The sequence below is a fragment of the Candoia aspera genome, chromosome 10 (genome assembly GCF_035149785.1).
Source record: "Candoia aspera isolate rCanAsp1 chromosome 10, rCanAsp1.hap2, whole genome shotgun sequence".
NCBI classification, from domain to species: domain Eukaryota; kingdom Metazoa; phylum Chordata; class Lepidosauria; order Squamata; family Boidae; genus Candoia; species Candoia aspera.
In genome coordinates, this window is record NC_086162.1 from 3,790,982 (window position 1) to 3,809,899 (window position 18,918).

At 48.9% G+C, this 18,918-nt stretch overlaps 2 protein-coding genes across 2 annotated transcripts; both read left to right on the forward strand.

Annotated features, from left to right (window-relative positions):
* The first annotated feature begins 386 nt into the window (after positions 1 to 386).
* Positions 387 to 13,538, forward strand: CCDC28B (coiled-coil domain containing 28B). Its single transcript, XM_063312024.1, has 5 exons — positions 387 to 943; positions 3,138 to 3,310; positions 6,671 to 6,825; positions 10,267 to 10,289; positions 11,625 to 13,538. The coding sequence occupies exons 1-5, from the start codon at positions 783 to 785 to the stop codon at positions 11,677 to 11,679; spliced, it is 567 nt and encodes a 188-aa protein (XP_063168094.1). The 5' UTR covers positions 387 to 782; the 3' UTR covers positions 11,680 to 13,538.
* A 601-nt stretch (positions 13,539 to 14,139) lies between these two features.
* Positions 14,140 to 18,305, forward strand: IQCC (IQ motif containing C). The gene is made up of 5 exons (XM_063312023.1): positions 14,140 to 14,245; positions 15,328 to 15,471; positions 16,743 to 17,067; positions 17,255 to 17,373; positions 17,838 to 18,305. Exons 1-5 carry the CDS (start codon positions 14,192 to 14,194, stop codon positions 17,874 to 17,876), a joined length of 681 nt encoding a protein of 226 aa, XP_063168093.1. The 5' UTR covers positions 14,140 to 14,191; the 3' UTR covers positions 17,877 to 18,305.
* The last annotated feature ends 613 nt before the right edge of the window (positions 18,306 to 18,918 follow it).

Sequence of the window (18,918 nt, forward strand, 5' to 3'; positions counted from 1 at the left end):
GCTTCGTCTTGGAGCATCTTGAGGCTCCCTGGATTGATTCCAAACTTTGCAAATTACAGTGGACTCCCTGTTATCTCCAAAATTTAACTGATGCTTTGTGATGTTTAACCTGTTTCACATTACCTGTTAAGCCATGGTTTCCTCCAGCATAGTTTATAGAATGACTCCCCATTACCTGGGTTTAAAGGACAAACTAAGCCATAAACTATGGTCTGCAAGCCATAGGGCTCAGGCGTCCATTGAGGGCTGGGTTAATCAATTGTACAAAACCCAAACCAGGTTAGGGTTTAGCCTGTGTCATTAAGCTGATAGTGCAAAATCTCTGACTCCTTGAGCTGCTCATTCTCCGCACATGAGCTGATAGGTCACAAAACAGTTGGCTGTTTTCATGTACCCTCTGCTTTCATAACAGTTTCTCTCTTGGAGAACAGCCAGCAGTTGCTTTTCACACCTGCCAGCTGGAGCTTTGATTGCAAGAGGGTGTGTGTGACTTCCCAAAGTTGTATAAGTGCCTCCATACCCTGCTGTTTCCTCCAGTCAAGATTAATATGTGTGGACTTCCCTCTTCAGGCTGTGTTTCTAGTCCTCATTGTCCTGTTCTAGTGCCTCTGAAATTTTCTTCAAGTACGGAATTCAGTGTGGGGGCTTGATCTGCTTTTCAAAGCCACTGCTTGATGGTAGCTTTTACATCGCCGCCTCATTCTTGCTTGCTTTCAGGCAGCCTCTAATTTCTGTGCCTCGGAGGCTTTTCCGACATGCGGGGTGGCTGAGAGAGACACCCAATGATGGAGGAGAAGAAGAAGAAGAGTCCCAAGGCTCACCTCGGCCAGCCAGTGCCTGCAAGTGCGCTGCGCAAGCTGCCTGTTCCTGCCAGCAAGAGTGCCTCTTTCTCCCTGGGGATGCCACACCTCCCTTCCCCAAAGCAGAGGGCCAAGTTTAAGAGGTCAGCATAAAGGCAGAGCAGAGCCACATTTCCTCTGTGGGGGACTGAACCCAGAGCCTGCTAGAAGGGCTTCTTGCAAAAGGGCCAGACAGCCATCGGAACAAGGTGTCTGACGGCAGAGAGCATTTTGGGCTTCGTTCCCCTTCCTGCTTCTAATGGGATCCTTCAGACCGAGCTGCTCTGCACATGTTCTAAGATCCTTTTGCTCATATGCTAGTTAAGAAACAGAAATGCCTTTTGCATGCGCTCAGAGGCTTTGAGCTTTTGTGTTTTTGCAAGGCTGGGTCCTTTCATGCTTCCTAGGATTGGGAACCTGCTCTAGAAATCTTGGAAATAAACCTTGCCAAGTTTCTTTCAAAGAAAATTCAGAGGAGTCCAGAAACACACTGCCAGTGTGGTACCAACCCTAGTCCTTCTTGAAGGTAGCATCAGGGGTCCACGGGCGCAGTGCATGCACACGCACCAAGGAGCAGGACGTTGATCGCCATGCCACAGCCTGCTGTCCTGCAGATGTTGACACCCCTGTGCGGACACCCCTGGAGTAGTGCATGGAGCACCAAGCTCTGCCCAGTCCTTGGGCTGTCCATCTGAACAAGTCTCCCTGCAAGGCGAGCTCTACAGGTTCCTGGGTAGGGCTAGGATTTTGATAAGGGTTTTCAGGCAGGGGGATGCAAACGAATCAGGTAGATTCTGAGTTTCACTTGGATGGAAGATTTATCTGCTGCTGCTGCTGCTGCTGCTACTCCCGCCCATGTCAAAAGCCATCTCCAAGCGTTACATGTGCATTTGAACCAACCCCGGGAAATAAAAATTCTAATAACATGCAACAGTGAAAAGCATTTGACTATTTTAAAAAATATTAATAATAAGAAACATTAATACAGTAGACTCTCAGTTAACTGGCACCCACTGGGATTGGTAGATGCCGGATAAATGTTTCTGGTTGCTTCAGAGTTACTACTAAACCCTAATACCCACTAGATGGCAGCAGAGAGAGACAGATTTTTTTGCTGGTTGCTTGAGAGAGCTGGTTTTTTTCCAGTTCGATTTTTGTGCTGATTGCTTGAGAGTCCTGGTTGCTTTTGTTCTGGTTAACTGAGAGTCTACTGTACAAATGTCTCAGTCAGGGGCAGCATTTGGTGGAACTCTGAGCTCAGAAACTTAGCAGGGTCAGACCTGTTTAGGGCTGGGATGAAACTTCAGAGTTGAAAAAAAGTTCTCAGACATCAGTGACAAACCGCTCCCGTCCTGCTGCTAAGAAGACATCATAGCTGAGTCTATGAAGTCACCAGGAGACAAGCTTGACTCAGAGGAGACTCTCTTTACTGAACACAGAGTTGAACCCACATACATCCTTTTCCTCACATAAGGGTTTGCGATAGACGATGGGCTCAGTTCGCTTGCTAAAAGTTTTGTGACTCACACCTGGACGTGGATAAGTGGATCCTTTGCTTAGCGATAGGGGTACCAGCACAGTCTGCTCAGGAAGTCATGGAGCGATCTGGGCTAGAAGCCATGGGAGGAAATCTGGCCCTGCAATGATGGGTTCAGGCCAAGGGCCTTTGGTGGGGCCCTTCAGCTCTGTTGAGATGGTCCTCTCACACCCGGCCACCGTTGTACAACTACAGTTGGGTAAAAGGAAAACTCCTAGCTGAGAATGGGAGGAGATTTGGGAAAGGAAATGAACCACACATCTGGAGATATTTCTCCTGCTTCCTCTTTAATACAAACAAACTTTACGAAATGAACTTCCTTTCTGAATTTGTACAATGCAGTGAATGCTAAACCACAAAAAAACTAATCAGAGTTAAAATCAACCCAGCTTAGGTTTGTGGAAAGGCAGCTGTCTAAGTGTGTTGCGGGAACATAGCCAGTGACTGCCACACTTATGGTGCAGGATCACAAGGAGGGCAAGCAGGAAGAGGAGGCTCAGTCAGCGATATGACACACCCCATCAGAAGCAGTTTAGATGGCAAGGTGGGAACCAAATGCCAGCCCTGGCAGATCCCTCTCCAGGTAACTCCAAGGGTTTTTTTGCAGGGCAAGATTGCTGTTTCTGCCAGGCTGGCTGGGCCACTTGGCAGATCTTGGAGGAAAGCCTAGTTTTCCCTCGGTGGCAGTCTTGGGCAGGCCAGCTGTCCAGTTTCCTGCCCATTGTCACTTCAGATGTCACTTTCCTTCTTTTCTGCTGCAGAGCAAACAAGGAAACGCCACGAGGAGTACCCCAGCTTGGGGGCAATGCAGGGTCTGTGGTGGGCACCCCCCTGCAGCATTCGTTCCTGACCGATGTCTCCGATGTGTATGAGATGGAAGGGGGTCTCCTTCACCTGCTGAATGACTTCCATTCGGGAAAGCTACAAGCTTTTGGTAAGGCCTTCGATGGGGCAGGTGGCTGATGATGTATTCCTGGACTGGGTGATGCTGGGCAGAGAGACTCGAACAGAATCGAATTGTCCATTCAGTCGTATCCGACCCTTGGCGATTCCGTAAGCCAGCTCTCTCCGTGATTTCTGATCTTGTACAGCTTCTTTCAGTTGCTTTATATTTTGGCCTGTGTCTGCTGTGATTACATCCAACCAGCGCGTTCTTTGGCGTCCTCGTCGTCTTTTGCCACTGACCATTCCAAGCATAACGTCTTTCTCCAACGATGTTGGTCTCATAACATGACCGAAGTAACTAAGTCTAAGTTTTGTTATTTTTCCTTCTAGTGACATGACCGATTTTATGCGCTTCAAAACTTCTTTATTTGTTATCTTTGTGGTCCAAGGGATGCGCAAGAGCCTCCTCCAACACCATAGTTCAAACGAATCGATTTTCCTTCTATCCAACCTTTTCATCTTCCAGCTTTCATAGCCATATGTAGTTATGGGAGCACAATAGTGCGGACTAGTCTACACTCAGTCAAGCTGACATCCTCGTTTTTCCAAATTTGATTCATACTCACCATTGCTGTGCGACCCAGCATGATTCGGCGTTTAATTTCTTGGCTGCATTTGCCATTTTGACTGACCAGTGGTCCTAAAAAGGTGAATTCTTCCATGCATTCCACCCCCTCTCCATCAATTATTATTTTGATGTTACCATTCCTTGCAGCTGTCATGAGTTTGGTCTTTCTGATACCCAGAAAGAGGCCAAACTTCTCGGTTTCTTCTTTGGGTCTCATGATTAGGTGCTTTAGGCCTTCCAGGGTTTCTGAGAGGAGGGTTGTATCATCCGCCTATCGAAGGTTACTGATGATTCTGCTGCTGATTTTTACCCCAATTTTTGATTTGTCTCGCTCCAGTTTCCTGAAGATCACTTCAGCGTACAAGTTGAATAAGAAAGGTGACAGAATGCAACCTTGTCGGCCACCTTTCTCGATCTTGAACCAATCAGTGTCTCCATATTGAGTTCGTACAGTGGCTTCCTGATATACATACAGTGATTTCACCAACTTCGCCAAATGTAGTGGCACCCCAAGGTCTGCTAGGGCTCTCCATAGTTTGTCATGGTCAACACAGTCAAAAGCTTTCCTGTAGTCGATGAAGCATGTAAAAATGTTATTTTGATATTCGTGACATTTTTCCAATATCCGTTGAACGTTTGCAATGTGATCACGGGTGCCACGACCCCGTCTGAAACCAGCTTGGACATCCGGCAGTTCCCTTTCGATGACTGGAGCCAGGCGTTGTCGCGTGACTTTCAGTAGAATTTTGCTAGCATGAGATATGAGAGCAACGGTGTGGTACTTGGAACACTCCTTTGAATCCCCCTTTTTTGGCAATGGAATAACACTGATTGTTTCCAGTTATGTGGCCATGTGTTGGTTTCCCAAATTTTCTGGCCCAGAGCTCTGATAATTGCAGCTGGTACTGGTCTTAGCGATTCTGCAGGGATGTTGTCAACTCCCGGGGCCTTGTTGTTTGGCACTTGGTTAGTTGCCCACTTGACTTCTTCATCAAGGCTGGCTGGTTCTAATTCTGTTTCCTTATCCTCCTCTCTTTGATGTTGCTTCTCTATACTAGTAGCATACAGCTCTTCCACATATTCTCGCCATCTCTTCTTGACACCTTGTTGGTCAGACAATTCTTTCCCTTGCGTATCCTTGATGATACCTTTGTGAGCCTTGAATGGTGCCCGAATCTTTTTGATTAGTGCAAAAGCATTCCTAGTGTGTCCTTTTGTATAATCTTCCTCTGATTGCTTGTAACGCTTCTCCCAGTAAACTTCACTATCGTTCCTTGCTGCCCTTTGGAAATCAGCATTCAATCTTCTTACTTCTTGGATTGGGCAGAGAGACTAGGTGGGTTCAAATCCCAGGTTACTGGTGATCTCTGGGTAACCCTTTTCTTAACTTATCGTTAAAAGGAGCCCTGAAATGTCTTTTGAGCAACTTAATACCATCCCATGTTTTATTGTGATTTCATTTATTCATGAAATCGTAATTTTTACTCTGCGCTTTAACCAAAAATCCTTCTGCCTAGCTTAATACAGCAACCATAGCCCTTGTATTACTGCTTAAATGACACAGCACCCAAGGAAAAGAGGAGGAGGAGAATAGAAGAGAAAGGCAAACTTGGGCACCTGCCTTTAAAATTATAGTTAAAGACTAGACAACCCGTGACCTGTTGGGTCATCATTCCAGAGAGATTTCCTTACCAGATTCCTCAATGCCATCAACAGTGGCAAAGCTGCTAATGTCCCGGAAAAGCTCTTAAAAATTCAGGGAGGCCTTCAGAGATGCATCTGCCTTGAAAGTAGCCCAGGCTGAACTGTCAGCCCAGTCAAACATCAGGAGTTGACCACAGGAAATGCTTTATGGCATTTTGTATTATGTCATAAAATGTTTTATGATAATGCTTATGTCATAAAATGTTTTACAAAATTTGCCAAATTTCAATCCCACGGGAGTCACGGGTCCCAGATTTTGGATGCATTCTGTAAGTTAGCCCTTTTGAGGTACCTTGGTTGAAAAAGTTTTGCCCTGTGACATGCCGTTTTGCCAGGTAAAGGTTGCAGACACAGGAGTTTTAGTAGTATATTGGTAGAGAGCTGCTCAAGAAGGGATGTGGGTTGGTTGTAAGGTCAGAGATGGATTACATGGATAGTTGGGTCTTCTCCCCCCTGCTTAGTTCCTCCTCAACTGATTCTCCTGTCTCACCTGAGATAAATCCTGCCTCCACTTGCCAGCCTCCTGGTCACAGGCCTCCGCTGCATGAATCCGTGGCTAGGTGCATTTCTGTCTCAAATGGACTATGTCATTAACCCGTTTATCCATATGGAAGAAGGTTGCCCTGCCTTTCTAATAATCCTCTCAGTGCAGCAATCAACATTCCTCAGACTTGACAGGGAAAGGAAGATGGTCACAGTATCCACTCTTTTTTATTTTCCCCAGAAGATATGGCAGAATAGCCTTCCTTAGCCACTTACATAAGGGCTAATTGTACATGGACATGTATATAAGCTCCATTTTTGGAGGGGAGGGTGTAACTTCAGTTAAGTTGCTGCAAGGTTTACGTTCTTTTGATAGCTTGGTTTTGTATTTCTAAGGATTCCAATGGTAGATACGGCCTGGGATGCTCTAGATCTGGAGGATGTGATCGTTGAGTTGGGTAGGACCAACCTGTGCTTGGGGTCAGAACGTGAACTGGCCTTTTCGGCAAGGCAAGCAGGGCGCTGCCTTTCCTTCCTTGTTCCTCCTTGGCTAACCTTTGCTCTGCCACCCTGTCCTCGCCTTGCCTGATGCAGGGAGAGAATGTTCTTTCGAGCAGCTGGAACACATTCGGGAGATGCAAGAGAAACTTGCCCGCCTGCACTTTAGCCTCGATGTCTACGTGGAGGAACTTGCAGAAGATCAGAAGAAAACTGTAGCCGACAGGAATCTGGATCAGCTGCTGACCAACGTGAGTGACCCCAGCCACTGTCGCCTTCTTTTCTCCAGGGGACCCCTCCCTCTCCGGCCCCCCTTCTCTCTTCAGCTCGGGACTAAAATAGGTTGCATTGTTCGGGGTAACCGATGGTCCCTCCGGGATGGCTGTTCAAAAGGCAAACGGCCATTGCCCTGAATGGTTGGAATGGGTGTGAGCGTGTATTTATTTATTTATTTATCTATCAAATTCCGTCACCGCCCATCTCCCTCAAAAGTGGGACTCTGGGCGGTTTACAGTAAAGCTAAAAAGAGATTACAGTTGTAAACGAAATTATTCAACCCCCACTGCAAATCAGGTTGATTGTCAAAGCGTACAGACTTTCAGCTGTTTGCAATGAACAACTCAAAGAAAAGCAATTGAAACAGCTCAACACAACGAATGCTTCAAGTGGTGTCCCCAAAGTCAACTGAAAATGCAACTTATAATGACTTCTCCAGTCTCAGAATTATTCAACCCCCTGAATAGAATCCGTCACAACAGCACACATACAGTATGCAAAACAGGTGTTGTCTCAGGCACACCTGATGCGACTAATCAGGGGCTTCATTAGCTGCACCAGGTGCGCTTGAGCTGGAACACTTGAAATACCTGAAGTGGCTGGGGGTCTGTTGAGTGTCACGTTTGACTGCATGTTAGAAATACAGTCTGGCTAAGTCAAAAGAATGGTCCAAAAAGGTAAGAGAAGAGATCATTGCCCTTTGCAAACAAGGAACAGGATACAAAAATATAGCAAAGGCACAGCAAATGTTCCTGGAGACACCGTTGGAAGCACAGTTTGCAAGTTCACAGTTGAAGGAACATGGTGACACTACTTGGATGGGACAGAAGACGGAAACTGTCAATGGCTGCAAGCAGATTTCTGGGAAGGCAGGTGGAGAGAAACCCTCGAGTGACTGCAAAAGACCTGCAGCAAGACTTGGTGGCAACAGGCACTGAGGTTTCAGTGAGCACAGTAAGGTGTGTACTAAACACAGAAGGTTTCCATGCCAGAACTCCAAGACGTACACCACTGCTGACCCGAAAGCACAAGAAAAGTCGGCTCCGATATGCTCAAAGTCATATAAATAAGCCACAGAAGTTTTGGGATTCTGAGCTGTGGAGCGATGAAACAAAACTGGAACTTTTCGGCCTGATGGATCAGCAGTACGTCTGGAGGAAGAAGAACGAAGCATAGGCTGAAAAGCACACTTTGCCCACAGTTAAGCATGGTGGTGGCTCGGTGATGCTCTGGGGCTGCTTTGCATCCTCTGGCACTGGAAACCTGCAGCGTGTGGACGGCAGGATGGCTTCATTGAAGTATCAGGAAATCCTAGGAGAAAACGTCATGCCGTCTGTAAGGAAGCTGAAGCTTGGGCACCATTGGACCTTCCAACGGGACAATGATCCCAAGCAAGCCTCAAATTCCACTAAGGCTTGGATGCAGAAGAAGTTCTGGAAGATTCTACAGGGGCCATCACAGTCACCTGGTTTGAACCCCATAGAAAATCTCTGGTGGGATTTGAAGAAGGCGGTTGCAGCATGCAAACCCAAGAATATCACTGAACTGGAGGCCATTGCTCATGAGGAGTGGGCTAAGATTCCTCAGGAATGCTGCCAGAAGCTGGTGTCTGGCTATGCATCTTGTTTGCAGCAGGTCACAACAGCAAAAGGGTGCTCTACTAAGTACTGAAGATGCTTGCCACAAAGGGGTTGAATTATTTTGAGACTGGAGAAGTCATTATAAGTTGCATTTTCAGTTGAATTTGGGGACACCACTTGAAGCATTTGTTGTGTTGAGCTATTTCAATTGCTTTTGTTTGATTTGTTCATTGCAAACAGCTGAAAGTTTGTACATATTGTCAATCAACCTGATTTGCAATGCGGGTTGAATAATTTCGATTACAACTGTAAAATACAATAAAAGCAAGATATCTTAAATATAAATATAAAATAGCATCCAGGAAGGCAATATTAAAAGTTCTGATTTAAATTCATAAGTACACGGGAACCACTTTAAGGCACTAGCCCCCCGCCAGGATTGACTACCCCCTTCCCGCCCCAAGCGAGATGGCAGAGCCAGGTCTTTAACCCTTTCTGGGAGGCCAGGAGGGAGGGGGCCTGCCTCACCTCTGGGGGAAAAGTGTTCCACTGGGCGGGGGCCACGACAGAGAAGGCTCACTTCCTGGGCCCCGCCAGTCGACATTCTCTCATGGCCGGTGTCCGTAACATGCCCTCTCTGCATGACCGGGTGGGACGGGCCGATGTAATGGGGGTGAGGCGGTCCCTCAGGTAGCCTGGCCCCATGCCATGTAGAGCTTTAAAGGTCATACCCAACACCTTGAATTGGACCCGGAAGCAAACTGGCACCCAATGCTGCTCTCGCAGGAAAAGTGTTACATGCACCATCCTTGGGGCATCCCATTTCGATGGTTGTTTCCTAGCATGCTCCTCCCCAACTTGTGAGAACCATTTGGTTTGGACTTCAACTGCAGGAAGCCCCAGTCAGCAGTGCACCCAGGGGAAAGTAACCCATCTCTCAGCTATTAAGCTGGTGGTGATTTATAGGCTGGGTTTTGCCCCCAAATCCAGCCTGGACTAAAGTGGGTTTGGTATTTTGTAGTTCAGTGGCTGCAGCAATGCAACGCACGGAAACATAATGTTGGGCTCACTGTTTCATGGATCCAGCAGCTCAGGATGAAACAGTTGTGGGGGGCCACAGCACGCAGGGGCTGGAGGGGAGGGGGCCCACCCTCCAGCCACAGCACCACCCTCCAGCCACAGCACCACCCTCCAGCCACAGCACCACCCTCCAGCCACAGCACCACCCTGCCAGCTTGAGAGGAGCATTATTGCAAGTGACATGACGCTCGACCCCCTTGTGCTGCAGATTTGGAATGGCTTCCTTTTGAGGCAGACCAAGAGAAGGCTGGGGCAGGCTGGAGACGATGCTGCGTGTTCGTGTCCTCCGGGATCAGTAAGGCTGTCTGTGGCCAGAGCGAGTGGGATGCGTGGATGAGCCTTAAGACGCTGGCTGGGTCCCACAACACGCTGAACACAAGCTGCCCCATCCCTCGCGCTGAGTTAGCCTAGCTGAAGATGGGGGCTTAGAGTGGCCCTGCAGGAGTGGGCTTTCTCTAGGTACCTGGAGGGGGAGGCCGGGGGAAACTGGGGCTGAGATGAGGTGGGGAGAGGCTGAATCTCCACTTGTCTCTGGTGGTCCCAACCCGGTTTACCTTGTTTCATTTTCTAAATTAAGTGGTTTGCCCCATCTCCCCAGATGAAAGGACAGTTGGCCAGCTTCTGCAAAGGCTGTGACTGGCTTGGGCATGACGTGGGCTTGGCGAAGGCCTCTTCTGTGGTTGTGCTCTGTGGGAGCCGCTTCTCACGTATGTTCACAATGCTTTTTCCTTTTTTTTTTTTAATTTGCTTTTGCAGCTGGAAGAACTCAGCAATTCCATGTATCCTTCTTGTAGGGCCCAAGTGTGGTTCTCCTGGTGAGTTGGTGGGCAGGGGGAGAGGAAGAGGGGTGTGAAGAAGAGGCTGTTTCAGGGAAGAAGGGGTCTGTGTCTCTGGTGCATCAGAGGCAGGAGAACAGAGTGGCGCTGTGGCTCACCGTGGCCAGTGAAGAGGAGATGCGTGGGCGTCCATGTGGAGGGTGACGTCCATATGTGGTGACATCATGGGGCATGGGACTTCATTGTGGTTTGTCCTGGACACCTAATTTCCAGGTGACAAGACAGCCAATCTCTTGCCCACAACAACTCCGATTAATATAATATCTCTGTCACTGGATGACTTGTACGAAGTACAAGAAGTGAGCCTCTTTCTCCCCCATCAACAACTGGGGACAAAAATGCTGACTTATCTTAGAAGTCTGGTTACCACAACACAGCAGTCCAGGCTAAAAGGGGCCCGGGGGGTCTAGGTGTGGTGTGAACCCAGCCCCTGAATTGTAGTTACGAGAGCCCATCTGGTTTAAAGGTGCTGAATTTGGACTATGGAGACCACGGCTCAAATCCACCCTCAGTCTTGAACTCCCAGGCTGCTCTTGGGAACTGTCAGTGCGCAAACACTTCATGAGCCAGACGTGTTGGCTGCACCTCCCAAGTCCAAGCCAGCAGTCTAAACGGATGTTTGTCCTCGCCCTTCCAAATATACGTGATGGTGGGGTGTGGGTGTATATTTCCACATTCCTCAGCATTGATGGTACGAGGGGCAGATTCAGTGGAGACCTGTGATCTAAACTAGGTCAGCATGGCTGATGTTCATTACAATATTATGCTTCATAGCATGAACCAGCAGCAGGGACATCCTGGGTGAGTGGGAGTCATAAAAGTCAAGATGGCTGCAACTGCACAATTGGCCAAAATGCTGCCTGAAACTGGCACTTCCAGGTATGTTGGGATCCACAGCACATCACCTTATATGCCATAGACATCAGTGGAGCACGTGCCTAATGCGGCATGCCTAGAACGCCTAATGCCTTGCCCCTTTGTCTACCTATGTTGCATCTGTAAAAAAGGAGTGGGGCTTTGATTGTGTGGTTATGGCTGCCATCTTGACTTTTTTAACACCCCTCGCAGACACCCCTGAAGAGCAACCTTGCATCGTCCAGCTGTTTTGGATGGTTGCTCCCATAATCCCTTGCTCTTGGCCATTTGGGCAGGGACTGATAGGAGCTGAAGTCCAAAACTTCAGGAAGGCAGCTGGTCTATCCGAGCAAAGAAGCAGGTTGTCAGCGCTGGGAGAAATGGCCCCTCTCCTGCTCGTTTTCCCTTAATGCTTCACCTTAGACAAAAGCTCCACCTGGCTGAAAATCCTGATTTGGAAGACGCATCCAATGCCTAGAAGAGGCGTCGGGAGGGGCCAAGCCGGCCCCCCTTGCGGCCCTTCTTAGGAGGCCTCAAGAAGCAACGGACGAGGACGCCTGGCAGGAGGCTGCTTCCGAACTGTGCCGTAAATGGCCTGTAAAAAAATTAGGTGCTGCCTGATGGAGGGAGGCAGAGATACGCAAGCAGGACCGGAGATCTGCAGGAGACAGAAAACCCGAGGGGAAACAGCCCACTCTGCATGGCTGCCGAAAAGAGGAGGAAGCAGGGAAGGGAAATGAAAGTGGCCAGCGAGGAGGCAGATCCCCTGCACGTGGGCTTGTGGTTGAGTCCTGAGCTGGGCCAGGTGTGGCAAAAGACCTCGTGCTGGCGAAGAAGGAGACACAGCCCAGAATTGCTTCTGTTTTCTTTCCCCTTGCGTGGCCACTCCAGTTTCCACACTGGACCGAACTCTCTTGAGGTCAGCGATGAGTAGCCGATGTACCACCAGTCGCCTTGCGCTCTTGCTCCTCCTGCTGTGTGAGCTGCCCACCTCCCATTTTTAATTTTATTTTTATTTTTGTAATGCCGCATGAGTTTAACCTCCTGCATCCTGTGCCTGCCCTGCATATGGCCTTCGTTTGAGAGCTGTATATTACTCTTTTCTCAAAACACAATTAGTATATTAAGGGTAGGACAATTGCTTTGGGAAGGGCTTGGAAGAAGCAGTCTGGGGCCTTCAAGGCAGAGAGGTGGCATGGCATCCTGGCTTAGAGGGTCCTAGTTTGAGGGTCATCTTTACTGTGAAGCGGCCTTAGGTCAGCTGCTCCCTCTGAGCCTCAGGCTGCTCTTCCTCCAGGCATAGATTGCTGACTATCTTAGCTGGTTATTTTAAGAAATGTGTACATGCAAGGTGCTTTAGAACAGTCTTTTTAAAACTTGGCAACTTTAAGATGTGTGGACTTCAACTCCCAGAATTCCCCAGCCAGCATCGCAAAGGTATCTTAAGGCCAGGGAGTCCAATCCCTGCTGAGTGTAGAGTAACTGATTAAAGCATCTCCAACTGATTGTCAAGTGTCACGAACAGGATGATGCATGTGAACCCTCCAGGAATAGAAGTGTGGTGCTCAGTGCAATAGCCACGTATCTTTCACCTGAACTTGGTTTTTTAAATTGATTTTGCACTCCCATTGTTCATGATGATCCTTTTCTGTTCTTTTCCACTTGGATCTATAGCTATGGTGAACGGACAAATTATTAGTGTCAAATGTGAAAGCAACTGGGGAACTTTTGTGCTGAGAAGGTACATGAGAACATGAACAATCCCTACACACACCCACACACCCACACACCCCATCTCCCTGGCAGGGGAAGTGCAGAAGAGGGAGCACGCCAAAGCTGACTGGTTTGCTTTTCCGGGGCTGTAAAGTCAGGACAGCTCCATTCGGCAATGAGCCACAACAGAGCAAAAGAGGATCAGCAAAAGTCATCCTGGCTCCAGGAGCAGGGAGACCTTCCGCTCAGCGGTGGGGAAGGACCTTATAAGTGGGGAATTCTGACCAGAAAATTATTTGGATCTACCAGCCTATTTCCAGAGGGCTCCGACTGTTGCTGGAATTGGGGGGGAGGGGGGCTTACCCATTTGTAAGTAATTCCTACATAGAAGAGTCCCCATATTTGAGTTCACTCCCATCTGTGGACTCTTCACAAGTGAATGATGTGATCAGTGTATTAAGTGTTGGAGTAGTTAAACTGAACCCCAACCCCATACAAAAAATCTTAGCCATGGGAGTAAAATGTATGTTTGAAATTACACTCTCCTTTTTTGGTTACTTTAATTGAACACTGGTGCTACTCATTCTGTTGATTTTCTTGTAAAATAAAGCTTTATTACTGGTGTTTGATCATTTTTCAATCTTTATGGGCGCGGGTGTGGCAGAAAGCCCTAACCCAGGGTTTCTCAACCTTGGCTGCTTTAAGATGCGTGGACTTCCACTCCCAGAATTAAGAATTAAGCTGGCTGGGGAATTCTGGGAGTCCACCCACCTTAAAGCGGCTAAGGTTGAGAAACACTGTCCTAACCTTTCGAGTTCTCTGCTTCAGGGAGTCTAACAGATTATTGAGTAATGAAGTTGTAAAATGCAACAAACCAGACATTCGAAATGGGAGGTCACCCGGTTGCACACTTCATTTGAGAGATTCCTGAATTCAGTTCATTAATTGCCAGGTCAAACTCTCCCATTTTAACCCGAAAAAACTTCGGCCCATTTCAGCGGGGGTCGGGATCACAATCTTTCTGTGGGTCCCTTCCCCCCACCCCCCCAAAGCTGTACTCCCCCGACTGGGAATGATGGGACCTGGAACTCAGCTTTGCTCCCAATTCCCCTCCCGCCATCGCCCTCTACCGGCCGCGCGAGGCAACTGCGGGTAGAAGAGTCGCCAGCCTTCGCCCCAGGGGCGTGTTGTCCGATGAGTCGCCCTTCTCTGACGTCATTAGGAGGCGCGGTTGCCTCGGGAGACGTGCGGTTGCTCCCGGCTGGAGGCTGAGGAAGATGCGGGAGGGGGCGGACCGGCAGCGTCTGCTGGCAGCGGTCGTCCAGCTGCAGGTGGGGCGGGCGTGGGAGTCGGAGGGGCTACGAGGGAGGCTGGGTAGGTCGCTGGTCCATGGCTTGGCCGAAGGTCCCGGCAGCCCCCATCTGACGAGGGACACAATCGGAGGGGCAGAAGGTCCGGCCGGGTTGACCCGCCGGGCTCCCCAGCCGCAGTGGGGCCGCGCCTGTTGGGCTCGCGTCGGCTCGGGGGTGTAAGGAAGAAACGGTGATCCAGTTAAACCAATGTCTCCCAACCTCGGAAACGTTAAGATGGATGGACTTCCACTCCCAGGATTCCCCAGCCTGCATGGTGATTGGAGGATTCTGGGAGTTGAAGTTCACCCCTGCTGGCTGGGGAATTCTGGAAGTGGAAGTCCATCCATCTTAAAGCTGCTGAGACTGAGAAACACTGACTTAAACAGAGGTGGCCCCAGCTGTGAGGAACCAGGGCTGTTGGGCTGCTTTGGCTTTTAAAGCAGGGGCCGCAGGTGCTGCCCCTCCGCCCTTCAGCTCTTGGCCACAGGAGACTGGCGGTCTGGGGAGGCTTGGAGCGGAGTCCCTGGCCCCACACGTGGCCTCTGTAGGCCTGATTTGGAAAGGGACTTCCTGCCCCTCCTCGGGTTGCCCTGGAATTTGCGGGCTCCCTGCCTGGAGAGGGAACTGGTGGAACTCCCGCCTGACCCCCTGCGTAGGAGGAGCAGCCTAGAAACCAAGACCCTGCAGTGAACTCTTCTGCGTAGAGACTTTGTTTCAGTAGCAGAAATGGCGAGGGGTTAAACTGCTCCTTCGGAAAAAGGTGCAGATAAACATAAAAGGGTTCTGTGGCTCCCTCATTTTCCTTCCTCACCTCCAATATTTAAGAATGCGACCTCGGGATTGGGACTGGACACAACTGAGGGCTGGCTTCCTCCTTGGCCGTCCTCCCCTGCCAAAGAGCAGGCTGACAAAAGATGTGAGGGAGAAAAATCACCTGTTAAACTCCCTATCAAGTCCTGCAGTGCTGGAGCAAGTCAGTCGTGCTGCCGCCTCCTCCTCTGCCAGGACTGGTCATTTCTGTCCAATTGTGATTATGCTGTTAACAGTTTGTGTCCTTTTAGGCTCATGTCAGGGGTTATCTTACCAGGAAGAGGCTTCAAAGCCTAAGGAGCAGCTATGAGAGCATTGTGAAAGCAATTGAAGGGAGTCTGGACTGGTTCCAGTGGAGTAGCCATCTCTTACCAAGACCTGTGTTTCTCTCCAAGGTACAGCTGTCGATACACTCAGCTCTTAGTAGAAGTGGCAGGGATCCAAGCATGGATCCCTGTTTGAATGGCTCCGGGGGTGGGGGACACATTCAATAAAGGCAGCGCCTCTATTATAGCTGCTACTGGCAATTATAGGCAAAAGGAAACCCCGTGGAAATGTGGGAGGAAGAGCAGATTCTCTTCCACCCGTCCACTTATTTACGTCCTTGCTGTGAAGGAGGAGGCCCCTCCTCTTTTAGGCCAGAAACATTTATGTTGGGCTGATAGAGGGTGGATGTGACAATCCGCCTCTCCTCTGCCAGCCGTCTCCTTCAGTTTGATGCTAGCCACAGAGAAAGAGAAGCGCCTTCGTCTGCCACCGAGGAGACATAGGGGCCACGTGGGAAACGAATGGACTGCTAGTGCAGAAGATCTTTGGACAGCTGTGAATGAGCCAGGTGGAGCCTTCGAATATTCTCAGAGGCTAAGTTTACCTAACATGCGTGCTCCTAAACCCAGGTCAATGGCACACAATTGCTAAATTCTTGTTGCATCTGATACTCAAATAAAACCATATTATAGCTTAATATGATCACTTGTGTTCATGCAACATGCTAAGGTAATGGTTGGGTGCCTAAAACACGCTGAATCACAAATTACTTTGCGCCATATTAGATGAACCCAATCAGACTTTTTCCTCATCTTGTGCCAAATCAGGTGACTCTATAAATTGATTGAATGAATGAATGAATCTCTGCTGTTTGGGCTGATGCAGCATTTTCAGGAGATTTATTCTACTTCGCTTCTGTGTTTCTGGGACGCCTGAATTATCCTATTAAACTTGATGCAGAAAAGCAGCAGCCTTCTGTTGCTGGTACAAGAAAGGTTGGAAACTGGCCAGAGCACAAGGAACTGGAGGGCAATTTCTCTGCAGGGGGGCAGCTGAGTTGGTGGCCTCTTTAAGGATTTACTGATTTTTCTTTGCTCCTCAGTTAGGAATTAATAGATTAAATTCTCTCTTCTGCTTTGCAAATGTGTTTTCTCTGCACGGAGATGAACCTCAGAAGGGTTTCTTGTAAGAAAACTAACCGTCTGGTGGCGGACAGTGCGGGGTGTCGCTGCTTGCCCGCGGAGCTCCATCACACCAATGTTTACTTTCTCTTCCACCTGTGACAGGGTGCACCTTGCTCTGTGCAACACAAAGCTGCACTTTCAACTAGAAAGGATCTTGCTCTATACATAATACTAGTTCCCTTTTTAAAAGGTAGTCTTTTTATTTTTAACTACAGACTGCTCAGAAATCAATAAAGGCAAAGGAATTCAATAGCGAAGAGGTTGAGCCACAAAAACAGGACACCCAACTGTGCCAAGAGGAGTTACTATCTCAACGAACGTGTGATTTTGAGATGCAGCTTCCAAGCCGACTTGCAGCTGAGGTGGCAGCAGAACCCGAGGTTGGCGAGGTCGGGCAGAGTCTGGAGCGACTAGTGGATGCTCACCCTGGGAATGTCTGCAGCCTGCCAGGAGAGAGTGAGGAATGCAGGGGATCCAGCCGTGTCTCGTCTGACTGGAGCAGCACAATTCTGGGGATGGAATCTCCCAGGTCGAGCCAGGGTAAGTCAGGGGCTGAAGGAGCTTTGGACTTCAGCCTCCCCTTTGGTCAACTGGGCAGGCTGTTACTACATCTGTCCCTTGGTAGCGTTGATCTTCCTAACAACTTTACGGAAACAACATACAGTACACCTTGCCCAGTTTGAGGTGGGAGAGTGTTTGTTGACACTCTCGATCTTTTCTTATCCAGAGCCTCATTTCCCCAAAGCCCCAGAAATGCCCAGAGCGGTGCCCGACCTCCAGAACTACCGAAAGCATCTGGCCATGGAGCTGCTGTGGCTGCAGCAAGCGATCGTCAGCCGTAAGAAGGTAAGGACACTGCCTTGGGGTCACCTGCTAGTCGTCTGTCTGGGAGATTCTTGGGGAAGTGAGTGTTTCCAGAGGCAGCCGTAACCCAGATCGCTGGTGGTCTGGCACAGTTCTGTGATCCACCGCTCCTTCTGTCAGGCCACGCATGCCATGCGAAGGAGAGGTATTTCGGCATCATCCCAGCCTTGAGCAGAAGCAGGTGGCCTTGGAAGGCTCCCTTGGGGTGTGGGTGTGCACACGCAGGCTGCTTTCAAATTCAGTACCAGTAGATGTGTTGGACCGGGGTGTAAAACTGTGAAGAAAGGGGGCTTTATTCTCCTTGGGAATATAGCGGCTAGTCTTGTGTTGCGTATCGATCTTAAACATTACAACAATTAGTGTTTTAGGATATCTGCAAAAGTCCATGTAGATTTCATCTACTCTCACTTGCTTTCATTTCTTTTTATTTCTCTCATCCCTCACAGTATTTGATCCTGAAACAGAGATTGGGGAACCCAGACTGACAGCTCGTCCGGAGGGCGCATCTGTGACCCTTTCACACAAAACTGGAAGCGCACACTTTGACCCGCCACCTCCAGAAAGGAAGCCTGGAGCTGCCAGCAAGGCGCCAGTTTTCCTTGGAGATGGCCATGACCAGAAGTCAGCTTTGCGGCGTACGAAAGTAACTGTGGAAACGGGAGACTGTGCAAGCTTTCCGAGTCCAGGGTTGGCATATTTTGGGATTGCTGTTGGAAAGAGCAGGGTTTACCGCAGAACATTCTTCTGTGCACTTTTGGTGGAGCAGAGGCTGAACATCAGTTTCAATAGCCTTTGCAAAGCTGGCTGACGATCCACAGGCTGTGGAAGCTGCTGCACGTGTGTGACCGTTTTTCCCCATAAGTCACATCAGGGCATTTTTGATAAGGAAGTTCTCAGTTCCTGGAGATTATTCCAGAGTCCCACTCTGTGAACCCGAGGGCTGTCCACTGGGCTGCCTGTCCTGTAGCTGGAAACTTCGTTTTCTTCGCATCTGGGTTTTGCGGCTGCCTGCCTGCCTCCTGTTTGCTCTGTGCTGATGTGCGCGTGTCTTTGCTGTTTTGCTGGCTTGTCACTTGTTTCCGTGATTAAATAAAATGTTTTCTCTGCCATCCCCCATTTTCTGCCCATGACTGTAAAATTAGGCTGTTCCCCACATTTTTCAACTAGCAGGCAGTATGAACCTGCCGCAGCATTATTTGTTTTGGTGGATCTGTACCTGGCGTTTTGGGCTGGTGTCTTACCTGCCCTTGGGGCTTACAACTGCCCTTCTCCAGGAAGTTCTCTTACCAATTTGATTCGATTCCCATCAAAGATTCAACAAGTGACTGCCAAAGTTTCTTGCTTAAAATCTATATTTTAGTAGACATTTTAAAGAAAATACAGATCAGGGAAGGGAAAGGAACAAAAGAAAGGGGTAAAAATAAGATACAGGTGGATAAACGAGGGATTTACAAATGTCATAGAGATGATAGTTTTCCAGTATATCATTAATTGATTGAGAATAACTAATATATTTTTGAAGGCCTG

Excerpts from the sequence above, each read along its gene's own strand:
- CCDC28B (XM_063312024.1), top strand. The coding sequence starts at position 783 with ATGATGGAGGAGAAGAAGAAGAAGAGTCCCAAGGCTCACCTCGGCCAG. Across the intron at positions 944-3,137 it reads CAGAGGGCCAAGTTTAAGAG|AGCAAACAAGGAAACGCCAC; the intron begins GTCAGCATAAAG and ends TTTCTGCTGCAG. Across the intron at positions 6,826-10,266 it reads TGGATCAGCTGCTGACCAAC|CTGGAAGAACTCAGCAATTC; the intron begins GTGAGTGACCCC and ends TTGCTTTTGCAG.
- IQCC (XM_063312023.1), top strand. The coding sequence starts at position 14,192 with ATGCGGGAGGGGGCGGACCGGCAGCGTCTGCTGGCAGCGGTCGTCCAG. Across the intron at positions 15,472-16,742 it reads GACCTGTGTTTCTCTCCAAG|ACTGCTCAGAAATCAATAAA; the intron begins GTACAGCTGTCG and ends TTTTAACTACAG. Across the intron at positions 17,068-17,254 it reads ATCTCCCAGGTCGAGCCAGG|AGCCTCATTTCCCCAAAGCC; the intron begins GTAAGTCAGGGG and ends TTTCTTATCCAG.